Source organism: Xenopus tropicalis, chromosome 2, assembly GCF_000004195.4.
Source record: "Xenopus tropicalis strain Nigerian chromosome 2, UCB_Xtro_10.0, whole genome shotgun sequence".
NCBI classification, from domain to species: domain Eukaryota; kingdom Metazoa; phylum Chordata; class Amphibia; order Anura; family Pipidae; genus Xenopus; species Xenopus tropicalis.
In genome coordinates, this window is record NC_030678.2 from 142,357,704 (window position 1) to 142,372,490 (window position 14,787).

Sequence of the window (14,787 nt, forward strand, 5' to 3'; positions counted from 1 at the left end):
CCTGTGATCCACAAGGCCCAGAAGGTTAGGCCCTAAGGGGACAAATATCCTTAGTGAAGTCGGGGAGCAGGGGCTCTGTGAACGAAATAAAGGAAAAACAGGTTAAATAATACCAGAGCACTTTCTAGGAAAGTGAGTCAGACAGTTGTATTTAGAAAGAGCAGCTTTCTTGCTCCACCCAGGAGAGGAGAGTTAAGGAGTAGTCTCCTACAAGCTTACCTGCCTTAGAATAGGGACATAGAAGTGCCAGGGACTAGGCCAGTCTTAACCCTGCCCTAACTCTACAAGAGAGGGATAAACCGGTGGACTTACCTCCAGTCTCTCTGTTGGTTGTCTTTACCCTGCCTAAACTACACCATACTTTAATTGCTTAATCTGCTTTATCATCAGTTGTATTACTGAAATCCTGTTATACCTCATCAGAGAGTGAGTATTGATTTGCCCTGCATTACCACCATTTGTCTTGGACAAATAAACAGTTATCTTTGTTTGCAAGAGCTCCTGGTGTCCACCTATTTAATTATTGCACTTTTCAAATACACATTGCAGTGCAAGGTGTAGTTATACACCACCCTCCATAAAGCACCTTCCATATAGAGAAGAGTCACATGTCCCCCATCATTAGAAAGTATTTACTTGTACTATTTAACGATGAAGCACTGAATAGGGTTTTGTTAGACAGACCTCTTAAGTGTGTTTCTATTAAAGCACCAGGGATTGAATTGAATGTAATTGGCAGGGTGTTTAAGAATAAAAAGTATGGGAACTGTAATACTAAATGAGGTATTTACCTGTTGGAATGCTTCAAGTGCCTCAGGTAAGTTATTCCAATTGCACAATCACATAATCACATGGAAATGCCTGCCAATGTATTTTGAAACACAAAATTGACATGGTAAGGCACTCTGGGTACTGTGTTGGTCACACTTTAATACGAATGTCAAAAAGTCCTATGTATCATTATACACAGTCAAGCTATTTGTTTAGTCTGGAAGTTGACAAGTTGGTGGCAAAAATCGGACTGTGTATGGCCAACTTTAGATATATGCTTTATCAGAAAGGTCTATGAAAATACAGCCATAGGCACTCACAGAAATGCTGCACTGACTTCTCTGTCAAAAGAAACAGGATTTGTTGTCTCTTTGTTTTCCTGTGCCAGAGACACACATCTCTCCTCTCTCCTGCTCCCCCTTCCCTCAAGAATGCTAAGAACTCACTCCCCCCACTCAGGAATGTGTGATCTGAGCCAATCAGCAGGAAGCTTCCTCATAGTCTTACAAACTGAGCATGTACACTGGTCTTGGGGGTGTATTTATAATGCTGTGTATAACTAATTCGCCGAAAAAACGGAGTAAAAAGCTGTGTAAAATAAATGGAAAAGATCGTCATCTGAACGCCGGATATTACACCATTATTTTCCATAAGTTCCAGTGGAAGAAAAAACACGTAAAACAATTACGCCAATTTTACACCGTTTTTACGCCATTTTTACACAGCGAAGCCTGGCGATGTGTGGCGAATTTTCTCGACGTTTGTTACACAGCATAATAAATATGCCCCTTGGTGTAGGAGTGAGGCATTATGGGAACTTTCTTCACAGAGCTCAGCTTCTGATCATCTGAATGGGAGAAATCTGGGGAGACTTAAGGGCACTATTGAGAGAACTGAAGGTATGCCTGCAGCTTAAGATTAAGTCTTTATTAGCCTTTCCTTCTCCTTTAAATACTCGCTGCCATAAGTTAGTGTGAATATTCCCAGGTGACATTGTATATAAACGGCACAAACATGACAGGTGGCAAAGTTACTTTCTTTATTTATATTTTTAGAAAACCTTATTGCTGTAAAAGAAGATAAACTAACAACCAATATAGCAATATCCTTGGACACACGGTGTATTCTAGCCAGCATTAATGTACTGTTCCCTGCACCCTCGCCTTCAGCTACAGCTGTAAACGCAGGGGAAGTTCTTGGCAATTCTTCATTCAAAAGTAATGTTAACTTTAATAGATAAAAGGAACAGTAACACAAAAAAATTAAAGTGTATAAAAATAATTAATATTTTATGTACTATTGCCCTGCACTGGTAAAAGTTGTGTGTTTGCTTCATAAACACTACTACAGTTTATATAAATACCCTGCTGTGTAGCCATGGGGGCAGCCATTTAAATTGAAAAAAGGAGAAAAGGCACAGGTTACTAAGCAGATAACAGGTAAGTAGCATAGATTCCCATTGTATTGTACACAGTTATCTGTTATCTTCTTATGTAACCTGTGCCTTTTCTCCTTTTTTCAATTTAAATGGCTGCCCCCATGGCTACACAACAGCTATTTCTATTAACTACAGTAGTCTTTCTGAAGCAAACACACAACTTTTACCAGTGCAGGGCAACAGTACATTACATTTTAATTATTTTAAAACATTTTTATTTTTTAGTGTTACTGTTCCTTTAACATTGGTTGCAGTAGCACTTTTTCACCAGATCTGCAAACTGGCCATTGCATGGCAGTGCAGTTTTGTAGGTGAGATATGGTATGGCTTATGTACCAGCACGGGTGCTGAACTGATTATAAATCTTACATAGCATTCTATTAGGTCAACTGTAGTCCCAGAGAAGAGAAAGGGATAAACAGACTCTGATTTCAACTGTAGTTACATTTACAATGTTGTGCCCAGTACCATAGAACTCTTTCCTATGCGCTCTTGTAGAAAAGGCAATAAACTTGAACTTGTAATAACTTTAAAATGATTACAAATTTAAAAGAATGAAAGCTATGGATAAAATGTAGAAGTCTTGGAGAGGCCTCCCTCCCTGACTGAACCAGTGCACCTCCCCCAATACTGCCCTGTTTTCATTACATGTTCAGGAAAAAACATAAAAGCACCGCTGTAAGTGATTTCAGACCCAGAGCACTCATAGCTAAAGTCAGGTCTGGATGGACTTCAACTGCGAATGCTTATGACCCATGCATCATCCCGCACTCACTCACCTAAATAACCAATAACGTGCATGACTATATCATTGTTGGAAATTATAATGGCCACAGCTATTACGGGTCCAACACAATTTAATGAACATAGATAAGCAATACATAATGATACAAATATAAGTACAGTTCCCCATCAATCTGCTGTTCCACAACTCCACTCCAGCCACACCACTGGTCACCCACCTTAGAGGTTAAACCATCCCACTCAATTTGGTCAGGCATACCATAACAGATTCCCTCCTGGTAGACTGCCGAAGCTGTGATGACTGCCAACTGCAGACTGCACCCCTCCAAATTTACTTAACTCCTTTCCAAACCCTAACTAGTGATCTAATAACTAGTGTATCTATTGACCCTGCAAGGCCACATGTGTGACAACTAGAAAATAAAAAACTAAAGTAATAAAACTGTCCCCCTAATACTAGGGAGGATGGGGATCTTTCTTTATGCTGCCCACTCTAAATGGTGCATTGCTACCACTCCTTTTGACTCAACTATATGCCCACTCCACCATTCCACCTATAAACCCCTCTTTTAACTTTGAACTAGCCTGTCCTCTGCTAGTGATGCTGTGCTGGTTCATATAATCCCTCATCTGACCCTGCTGCTATATAGGGCTCACATTATCACTAATTGTTTGCAGGTAGGAAGATTAAGCAGCCTACACCCACATGATTATAAGACACATGATCAAAAATGCTGTAGTTTATCCCTTAGGTATCAAAGTGACATGAACCTGATGAAGGTCAACTGCAAAACAGGACCAGCTCTCAAATGGTTTAACCCTTATGGGGACTGCCTGAAGCAAAGGCATTTGAAACCTTTGTCCTCCAACGAGTATAAAAGCAGCAGCTGCTTGCAAATATTTTGTCTAAGATCTAACAGTGATCCTCCAGTGACACGAATCGCTGTTTTTTACTGTGAGAAATTACTTGCCTGATTGACTTGACTGTTTTTTCTACTGAATGGGTTAATAAGCCATAAATATAATGGCATAACAAAATCACTTAAAATATGACAATAGATTGGAGTAAATGAAAATACTTAGCTGTACAGTTTTGCTATCTATCCTACACCACTTTTTACAATGTTTCACTGGTGTTTTAATAAGTTTCCAATGCATGGTGAATAGCCCCCTGTGTGTGAACATGTTACACCTTCACTTATGGGAGATACATTTTATTGGGTAGTGTTAGACCTGAGGTCAAGAACTGTGGAACCTGTTGCATTATAGATATGCTCTAATGAATGTTGCCAGTGAGTTTCTTGGTTAGGTCCAATGGACACTTATCCTTTCTTCTGATCATTACAAAGTAAAATGGTGTCTCTCACTCAGGCCTTTCCTGGTTCTCATACCCTCACTAAAGCCACACATTGTCAGGGCATTAGTTATTATTGTCAGGGCATTAGTTATTATTGTTATGAAGGTTGTGCATGGCCACCTTTCTGCATTATTAAAGACATTAAACTTTGGCAAATGCATACCATATACTGGCTGGCAAATATAGGAAGGTGAAGGCTGACAATGGCTGACAACTGTTTCATGAAATTGTGTTATTTCACAAATTGGGACACATCATATGCTGTGATGCTGCATATGCTGTGGCATTTTTTATTTTGCTCAAGTTTACCTTTAAATTCACTTTAGTGTGTTTTATATGTAAGTTATGTAAAAATCTTATTGGACAAAGGGACTTTAGAATTTTGTATTATTTGCTTTTCTACTGTTCCTCTTTTTACCTTTAAATTCAAAATGGTTTCTAGGATCAGGGACCCCTGCAACAAGAATACAAACTGATGGCAAAGCCAAGTTTTACAACATTCTATTTCTCATCTTTCAGTTCAGGCCATCTCCTGCTAATTTTTCATCTCTACTACTAAACTGCTGTCGGTTGCTAAGGTTGGTGCTGCTAATAGCCTGGTAATGGTACAAATCTCAAACTGGGGGTGCATATAGGTACATTGCTAACTTGGCTGCCCATATGCAAAATCATTTTCTCATGCTTGTTACTTGTCACTGTATTTAGCATTCACATTATTTGAAAATAGGAATATTGACAGATATAGTGTTTTGAATCTTATTCAATACATGTACATGCTCTTAGATGCCCAATTGTCTCCTAACAATTTAGTTCTGGTAAGTGTCTGTATATGTAACTGATATGTCTTGTATTTGTGTCCCTTTACTCTGTAAAGTGCAGCAGGAGACAGTAGTGCAATATAACTAATGACAATAATGTAAGAAATGCAAAACAGACAGAATATTTGCTTCTGGTCCTTTATTACCATTTTAACAGGATAAGTAAAATAAGTTGCACATATGATGTGATTTTTTTGTGTTGATTGTGATCTCTTTACAGAGCCTGAAATGAGAAAATTACAAGTTAATATTCAAAGCTAATTGGATCTGCTGCTTGGGATCTCCCCCACTAAGAGGTAGCAATGCCTACTGTGCCTATGTGTAAGGGAAAATGTACATTATAATCACAGCTGTAGTGCTGACTCTTTCTTCTGAAGTTGCAAAATTCAACACAGTGGGAAAGCTTAGAGTTTAAAAGAAGCTGCAATGCACATTCTGGGCAGGCAAAGGCATAAGAGTGGTGCAAAGATTATGTGTCCCTCTTTATATGTAGGTTAATATAATACATTCCCATGGTATTGTAAAACACAAATGGATGGTGAAATGCATCTGCCCTATAATAAATGCATACCAGTAAATAATGGGATAAATCCAATAGGTATAAAATAAATGTTTTGTGAAATAGGATATACAATGTAGAACATACACTGTTGATCCAGGCAATGTAGGCTGACACCCTGGTGAATACAGATGGTTTCTGGACTATGTTACATCCGCTGGCAGATCCAAAACTGACGATACCATGGACTTGATAGACTCCATTGACAGCACAGTTCAGGGGGCCACCAGAATCTCCCTGTTACACAAGAAAACAGCTAGTGGGTAAAGCACACATCAAACTGCATAAAAAATGCCCAGAATTCTCATACAGTAATACATATATTACCTAAGTGTGGGACTGGACACTTTAAAGTACAAACTGTTATGGTCCAGAAACTATTTATATATAATTTTCCCTTCTTCCAACAACCCATTTTCTTGTGCCACTAACACAGGTAAGAGCAATGTACAGAGGGACCCTTTCTACTTTGCTCCTGCCTATGGCATTATGTACATTGTTCCCTTGCATTCTATAGTGCCTTGTTTTGGATGTGCATAAACGAAGAGACTCCAAACGCACCGGACACAAGTGGTTCAATAAAACTCGATCTTTATTATTCTATTAAAATCTACTTGCCTGACGTGTTTCGTGCACTTGCGCACTTAATCATAATCATAATGCCTATGATTAAGTGCGCAAGTGCACGAAACGTGTCAGGCAATTAGATTTTAATGGAATAATAAAGAGTTTTAGTGAAGTTTTAATAAAGTTTTAGTGAACCTCTTGTATCCGGTGCATTTGGAGTCTCTTTGTTTATGCATGATTTTGCCTTCCCAGCTACGGGTTCGGGGCTTTGAGCACCCGGACCACTTCTGGACTGCGGTGAGCTTTATTTCATTTACTTGAATCAAGTTGAACTTTGACTGTATTGGGATTCTGGTTTAACTACTCATGCGACAGACCCGGGGTTTATACACCCGGTTCTCTACATCATATTGGTACGAATACCTTTACTATTTCGTATCCCTTTTCTTAATGTGTTTCAATTTATTTTTATTTATTATTTTGGTTTACTTTCTTTTTGTTTGCTCGAATTGATTGTTTTGGGTGTGCTAACAAACACACAACTCACATAGGAACAGAGTTGCACTGCATCTGGAGTAGGCACAAGCGCAAAGTATATGGTATGTACTCCTTAATGAGCCATTGCTTGTGCAAACCCCTTCATAAACAAGTCTTATAGATGGGAGAAAGGTAGAATTCTGAAACAATGTTGTTCAGTACTGTATAATGTAGTAAAAAAATCATGTAGTTCCGTAAAAAATGTATATATGTGTGTATAAACAATCCCAAAATATTTCTAGCTCTTTGCTTAACTTTATTTTTCCTTCATTTAGAGTGTAAGAGCTGTTACAGTATAGTATATATAAACCATTAACTTACGTTGCAAGAAGAACGGATTCCGGCACCATCAGCGCACACCATAGTGGTCTTCACAGTGCTGCCCCACCAGGAGCTGCTGGAGCAAGTTGAGTGTTGGACAACAGACAGAGGAGCCTGTTGCAGGACAGAGGCAAGGGCTCCCCCAGCTGCAGAAAAACATAACTAAGTTAGTATTCTCACTAACATAAAACCTAAAGGATGTGTTAGGCTTGGGTTTCTTGAGGCTTGATATTAATGTTCATGTTAACAGTTTAATGCAAAATATTATTTTAAACTGGCATATGGTTCAGTGGCAATGGGTAGCTGAGTTTTAGATTTCCCCTGATGTTACTAAGAACTCTCAGCATTCACACATTGCCGGTTTTATAACATAACTAATAACAATAGTTATTAGTTGTCAGATTATAATCTTCATAATGATTATACTAGAGCTAAACAATCTGGTAGAACCAACAAATTAGATTTGTATTAGGGATAACATTTATGCAATGGATGATCAGTGTGTGCCACTGACCTGTAAGGGTGTTCATATGTTGTTGTGCTGCATTCTCAATGGTTAGTTAATATGTGTTTATTAAGACAAGTCACCTTCTTTCCTCTCCTGCCCATACTGGTCAACCTACTAGGTAGTTCATTCCTCTACCTCCTCAAATGCCAACTGAAAGCTGCAGTACAATGTACAGACCAGAGAAAAATAAACTTTGACCCTCACCCTGGAGCAGAACTACTGCATCCAATATTTCCATTTGCCTTCCATATCCCCTTCTAAAAAATGGATACATTGACATGTGCATTCATTTTAGGTTCCTTAATGTGTCTTTCAAAGGGCCTTTCAGTATCAGCTTCCAAGTCTGTAAAACCCTTCCTTTGAAGGCAACTTACTGCTGGTTCTGCCCCATCCTGTAACAATGCAGCCATAGTTGTGGGCCAGGATAGCACCATCAGCGGGCAGGTTGGCCAATTTCACAGAGGTGTTGAGGGTGGCACTGGAGGCCAAATGGAGGACTGCAATATCATACCTGCAAGAAAAAGAGACTTTATTCAATGGAATCAAGCCTGGTTCCCTCATTTGATCCCCTTTATTTGCACTTGTTCAGCTTTAGACAGTTCTAGTGTAAGGCAGACACATCTGTGTGCCTCTTCTTTGCCAAAACACACTCACTTGCATCTAAACATATTCCTTGCAGCAATGGGACCACCCAGCCTGCTTTGATGAATAATGAACAAGTGCACCTTTTGACGCTAGGAAACCCTGCATCTACCACCGCCCTAAATGTGATTGTAATTCCATGGTTTCCCTTAGGGGGCTGCATCAATAGGAAAAGACTGTATTAAAGGGAAATATGCATGCCGATTCACAGCCAAAAATTGTACTTTGTGCACTGCGCTGCATTAGAGAATGGCCCTTACTGTTTTAAAAGATTATAGGACAGGTTAGTTTTAACCAATTCTTACCCAGCTGCAACATTGTTTGTGTTCCAGTTGGCGTGCTTTACAATTTTTGAAACAGAAATGTACTGTTCAGTGCCATCATTAGCATTGATATTATGATCTCCCAAAACAACACGGAAGGAAACAACCCTATAAGACACAGAGAAGGAGGGAAAGTGTGTTTTTTAATTTAGGTTCAACAAGCAACTGAATAGCTTTGTGCTATACACATATTCATGCATGTACCATATACAGAATGTACCCAGAGTACATTGGGTGGGCTGCAGAACACTGGCTCTTAGTTTCCTTGACTCATTGTCATGTATTGTCATTGTTTGAACCATATGAGATAACTACTCTTATACTGAATACATCTGTAGCTCTGTTATAGCTGTTACAGATTCATCTTTCTATTTACTTTAAGTATGTTCTCTAGATGTACTTTTTTTAACTAGCTTTATGGATAATGGTTTTATTCCCCAGCTGAATATGCTGTCTTGTTTTCAGGGTTACTGACTCAAACTCTTATTTGTGATTACTCAGGCCTTCTCCTTTTAATCTTTGTGCCTGGTTGTTAGGGTAATCAAGAATAAGGAACTGGATAACAGTGACATTTGGAAAGTTGCTGAACCCAAACTGTTACTATTTCAGAAACTACAAAAATACAAACTAAAGACTGATTGCAAATGGTAAAACAATATTGAAGTCTATAGCCTACTAAAATTAATTTTAAGATGAACTATCCCTTTAAGTATCTTTATTAGGAAAATACACAAAGTATACTTATATAAACCGGGTGCATTATGTTGTGCAATCAGTTGGAAATTTTCCTTTTACCTGTCAACACAGTGAGCAGCTGTTAAGACTCTGTTGGCACGGATAAGACTTGCCCCACAAGTGTGGTACCAAGCGCTGCCGGACAAGTACTGGAGAGAAACCTTGGGGAGAAAATAGAGGAAGGATATTACTATAAGAAATGGTCATTGAAGGTGGAATTCTGAAAAAATTGCAGTCTAAAAGTAAAAGGAACATACAAGTCATTTGTCTTGTTTCCAAATGTATAATGTGCCAACCCAGCCTTATGTAATGAACTACATGCAAGTCAGCACATTGATGCAAAGTATCCCAGGATCCCTGGACATTGTGGTATTTCCAAAGTTCCTTTAGTAAATTGCGTCAATAGCCACAATAGCCAATGTGCTAAATAAACTGTGTTCTAATTATGCTAGAAACTCCTTGCCCATAAAGTGATGCCATTCCAGCACAATTACAGGGCAAACTGTGTGCATTGTGATTCTTAGCAATTTGTCAAGGGATCACTATTTTGCTTCCATATTAGTGCACTACAGTCATGAACAGGGATGAGGTTATAGTGGGATAAAGTTGCTGAGTTGCAGATTTACTTCCCAAAGAGCCTGTGCAGTTAGAGAAGTTTCAAGATCCCTTTTGGTTGGATCTGTATTTTGTAAATAATATAAAGTTTCTGTTATTGAAAACAGATAATGGGCCTGATTCACTAAAGGGCGATAAAACGTGCGCTATTTTTATTGTGCGCTAAAATTTTTACCGCGGCTTAATTTTGCCGATTTTTAGCACGATTCACTATAAGCATACTCGCGCTTTTTTACGCGCGATATTGCATGTGTTATTTAACTCGCGAAGACTATTTCAATGCGGTATTTGCTGGTACATGTGCTAAATTACGCCCGCGAATAGTCACCGCATATGAATGGTAGCTTAGAAATAGTGTATAAAAATTGTCGCCGCATATAAATGGTGTATATAAATATTAGAAACATATAAATGGTATCATATAAATAGTAGATGCTTATAAATAGTAGCCACTAGTGATGAGCAAATGTGTTCTGGTTATCTTTAGTGAAAAATTAGCAAATCTTTCGAAAGATCCACGAAACGGCAAAAATGTTGTGCGGGCAAAAAAATTGTTGCTGTGACTATTATTTTTTGACGCTTGTATAAATTTTTGTATGTGTGGTGAATTTTTGCGTGGCAAATTTTTTCATGAGTTTTGCCATTGGCGGATTGTTTTGCGAAACGCATGAAAAAATCCGCCGCAAAAAAATTCAACGCACGTCCAAAAATTTGCTGCGAATCCATGCCTGGCGAAACATTTCATCACTTGTAGCCGAATATGAATAGTCGCGCAAATGAACGCACGCCATGTTAGCCATACACGCCAATACTTGCAGAAAATTACTGTATTAAAAATGAACATTTCGCTGCAAACTGGCGGCTGCGTCACTCTAGGGGAAACACAGACTTGAATAAATAACACTGCAAAGTCCATATTTTATTGCAAAAACTCATTTACTGTTTACTGTTTACTTTTGTATAATTTTTCGCCTGCCTGTAGTAGGTGTTAATTTTCGCATAGCCGAATGCGAGATTATTTTCACTGTCTAATGTATAACAACTATACTTCTGTTTGTTTTTAAGCTTTGTAAAGTACTGTGTAGGTTTCTGGTGACCTTTAGGGAACCCACAGAGCGGTTAAGTTGCCTGTGATAGATTTCTACTATTGCGGGCGACAAACCCCTCCAAAAAAGCTTTCCGTCAGCGACAATAGGAGTCACCGGTGGAAAGCTCTTTGCATCGCTACGTTAACCTGAAGTTGTGCGAAGGTTCCTCCTTTCAGCAGTTATTGAGGAATAATTTTAAGTCCAGAGATCATCTGGCAGGCACGTGCACCCAATAAATTATAATGTTTTACTGCTAGCGTATTAGGAGGAGCCAAATTCAATTATAGAATTGTTTTCACTTTTCGTGGAATAACTTTGCAGTGTGACTTAGGGTTACAAATAGAGTAAGAGTATTACAGACCTGCCATGGCCAAGCGTTCTTGGCAGCATTTGTTCCTCCTACCACACGTACAGCGTCCTCAACGTAGCTGTCATCTACATCACAACGTCCTTTGGGAAGAAGAAAGAAAAAGAAAGAAAAACTGTTTATGAAGTGTTCTCTTCTGACTGTTATACAGGAATATCACTTAGAACTTCTACCAGTTCCACACATTCAATGGACTGCTAGTTGGAAAATGGATTTATTATGTAACAAAAAGCCAGTGGGACACAGTTAAAGCTATCCTGCTCTCATAAATTTTTTGATTAAACAGTGGAACGTTTGCTGTTTCATGTTTTACTTAAAGGGGAAGTAGTAGTAAGAGTATCAGTAGTAGAAGTACATGTAAGGGATCTGTTATCCAGGATTCTCAGGACCTGGGGGTTCCCGGAAAGGGAAGCCTTCTGTAATGTGGATCATATCTTTTGTCTACTAAAAAAACATTTAAACATTAAATAAAGCCAATATAATTGTTTTGTCACCCATAAGGACTAATTATGTCTCAGCTGGGCAGTTTTTTTATTACAGAGAAATAGGGAAAATGTTTTAAAATTAGTTATTATGTAATAGTAACATTCTCTAGAAAGTGTAAATAAACTCTCATGTGCATCCTGGATAGTTGGCACAGTGTGAGCAGGTAACGGCTTACCGCAAAGGACCAGGGCAGCAAGTAGCAGTAGTCGGAACATCTTGCGTTTGTTTCCAGTAAGGTTTCTGGGCACATATGGCCATGTTTTTATACTCCAGTGTTAGGCGGTAAGATTATTTTCTCAAGCGGTGAGAATATTTACAGATGTTAAAGCTGTAACAGGTGTCAACTGAGTGGAAGCAAAGATATTTTTACACCTAACTCAAGGACTGCAGCCTACTTATGTAAGTTCAGCTTACTAAGATTAAAGGAGACATTATTATACCAGTAAAAGATAATAATCTTCCATTGCTGATTATATGATGTGCTGCACCTTGCAATAATGCCACTGACTGTACTTACAATATTTTACAATATACTCTGTGTAGAGGTATGGAGATTTGTGTTGTCTTGTTATTGTCCACTTTAAGGAACAGAAACTCTAATTAGTTGGTTTGAAACAAGCCTGTGTTGGACTGGGGTGCCAAGGGCCCACCAGAAAACCTTAGACCTTTGGCCTACTTTTGCCTTCTCTGTTCACTCACTTTCTTTAGTCTCTTAATTACTTTTACATACTATTATCTATCCTTTCCTCCATTTCTTCTGTCCCTTCTCATATAGAATTGAGTAATGGCAATGGTATAGGCATACAAGGCAAATGGTTGGGTGACCAAGAAGGCCCACTGACCCCTGGGCCCACCGGGAGTTTTCCTGGTATCCTGGTGGGCCAGTCCGACACTGAAACAAGCCACTTTCTGGGTAGGCACCAGCCACTATATGGCTCTGCCAATATTGATTTTGTGTCTGTTTGTATGTGATTGTATCAGTGTAGGTAAGAGAGAGTGTGAAAACTATTGCAATAAGTCTCAGTAAAGGACAAGGAAAGCCTAATTCATACTCATACTCTATTGAATACTCTATTTTCCCTGAAGGTGAAAAGGCAAGAAAATGTTTTCTGTAGGGATCAGGAATCTACCAAATTGTCATTTTGTTTGAAACTGTAAAACAGTAGGCTGAGTAAGTAATATTACATGTTCCTCTCACCTTCATCAGAGCAGATGGAGCAGCATTACTGCACAGGGAGAACAGATAAAAAGTACATGCTTTTCATGGTTTTGCTGTTCCCACACAACCATGCACAGGTGAGTGAGACCGCCAAACATGTGGTCTTCTTTTTGTTCATTTACAATCTAGAACAGGGATATCCAACCAAAGGCTGCTGGATGAATATGTTTGTGTAACAGGCAGGGACGTGAATTCTGGTGCCCAGGCCCCCCTGTGTAGGAAGTTCTGGGCCCCCTCTTTGAAGGTCTGTGGGGATATTCCCTGGCACCCACCTGGCTGTGGGCTCTGCTTCCTTGGTGGTTACATCACTGGTAATTTAAACATTCAAGGGGTTGTTCATCTTTGAGAGTAATGTATTTATTATCTGTGGTTTTTAAATTATTTTACTTTTTGCTCAGCAATGCCTCAGTTTGAAATTTGCTAGGGTCCAGATTACCTTAGCAACCAGGGAGTCATTTGAATGAGATAAGTAGTCAAAAGTAACAATAACAATTACACTGTAGCTTGAAAGAGCAATAGTTTTTTTGGATCCAACAGGATCGTTTTGCCACTAATATGGATTCATGCAGTTTAGTTACCATCAAGTTCAAAGTCCTGTCTTATAACAGAGGCAAAGGAAATCACGGGAGATGCCTTCCCATAATTCCTAGATTGCTGGAAATTGGGTTACTGGATCCCATACCTGACAATGAACAATGGCACCAACAGTAAGTCTACCCTATAAAATGACATTTTTAGAAAGTACACATATTGCAAATTCACAGTGGGTAAAAATGTCATTCTTTATTTTATGAAATTTCTAAAAATCCACACAAAAGCTTGACTATACTGTGTAAAACATCTAAAATATAAATGCTAGGGACCTTTTGGAGAGTTTGATGCCCAATATGCATAGCGGACAGATATTGCTTAGGGGCGGGAGAACAGGGGTGACTTTAAAAGCCACCGCACCACTTTCAACCCTTGATGCCACATTTAGAACAATATAAATTATTGTAAAGATTCAAAATTCCATGAATGCATTTTTGGTCAGTATTCAAAATCTCTGGACTGATGATTTTTGTTATGGCACGGTCATTTAAAAAAAAAAAAAATGAAAATACTAATTGCATGTGACAAAGCATATCAATAATATACTGTGAGAGCCAGTTTCAGGCAACTTGGGGGTGAACTTAAGTCAGAGATATCTAGCACATTTACCTTGGGCAAATACCTTCTCTGCCCGACCCTAAATGCCAGAAATAGTAATTTACATGCAATTATTCCCAAACAACGCACATGCTGGTGTTTTGGTGGGGAGAATGGTTTTGATTACAGTTACAGTAGACATATAACTATGTTGCACAAGGAGAATATTAGAGGATCCTTGTTAACGCTGTGCATCTTTGTCCTTATTTCTTGAACATGACATTCCACTCCCATTGGATGTTGTAGCAGTTTCCAGTCTGAACAACATGGCTTGATGTTTTTTGCAGGAAAAATGAGAATTCCAGAATGTTCTTAGAATTTCTGGAGTTTCACAGCCTGTTCTGGAGTTGCTGAAGGATCCTGATTGCTATGTATGAGCAAGTGCAGTATCCTGCCCAAGCAACATCTCCACTCTCACTTGCCTTTATCCTACATTGTGTGAAGAAAACTGAAGGGATTAAGATTTCCATATCCTATTGCCCTGCTCTTTTAACACAACAGCAC

The 14,787-nt window shown here is 38.9% G+C and overlaps 1 protein-coding gene across 1 annotated transcript; it reads right to left on the reverse strand.

Annotated features, from left to right (window-relative positions):
- Nucleotides 1–5,252: 5,252 nt before the first annotated feature.
- On the reverse strand, nucleotides 5,253–12,096 carry cela1.5 (chymotrypsin like elastase 1, gene 5). Its single transcript, NM_001011481.1, is given in 8 exon segments — nucleotides 5,253–5,351; nucleotides 5,775–5,924; nucleotides 7,113–7,258; nucleotides 7,995–8,131; nucleotides 8,568–8,693; nucleotides 9,381–9,481; nucleotides 11,385–11,473; nucleotides 12,052–12,096. Coding segments are annotated over 8 exon segments (798 nt in total). The 5' UTR covers nucleotides 12,092–12,096; the 3' UTR covers nucleotides 5,253–5,342.
- Nucleotides 12,097–14,787: the final 2,691 nt, after the last annotated feature.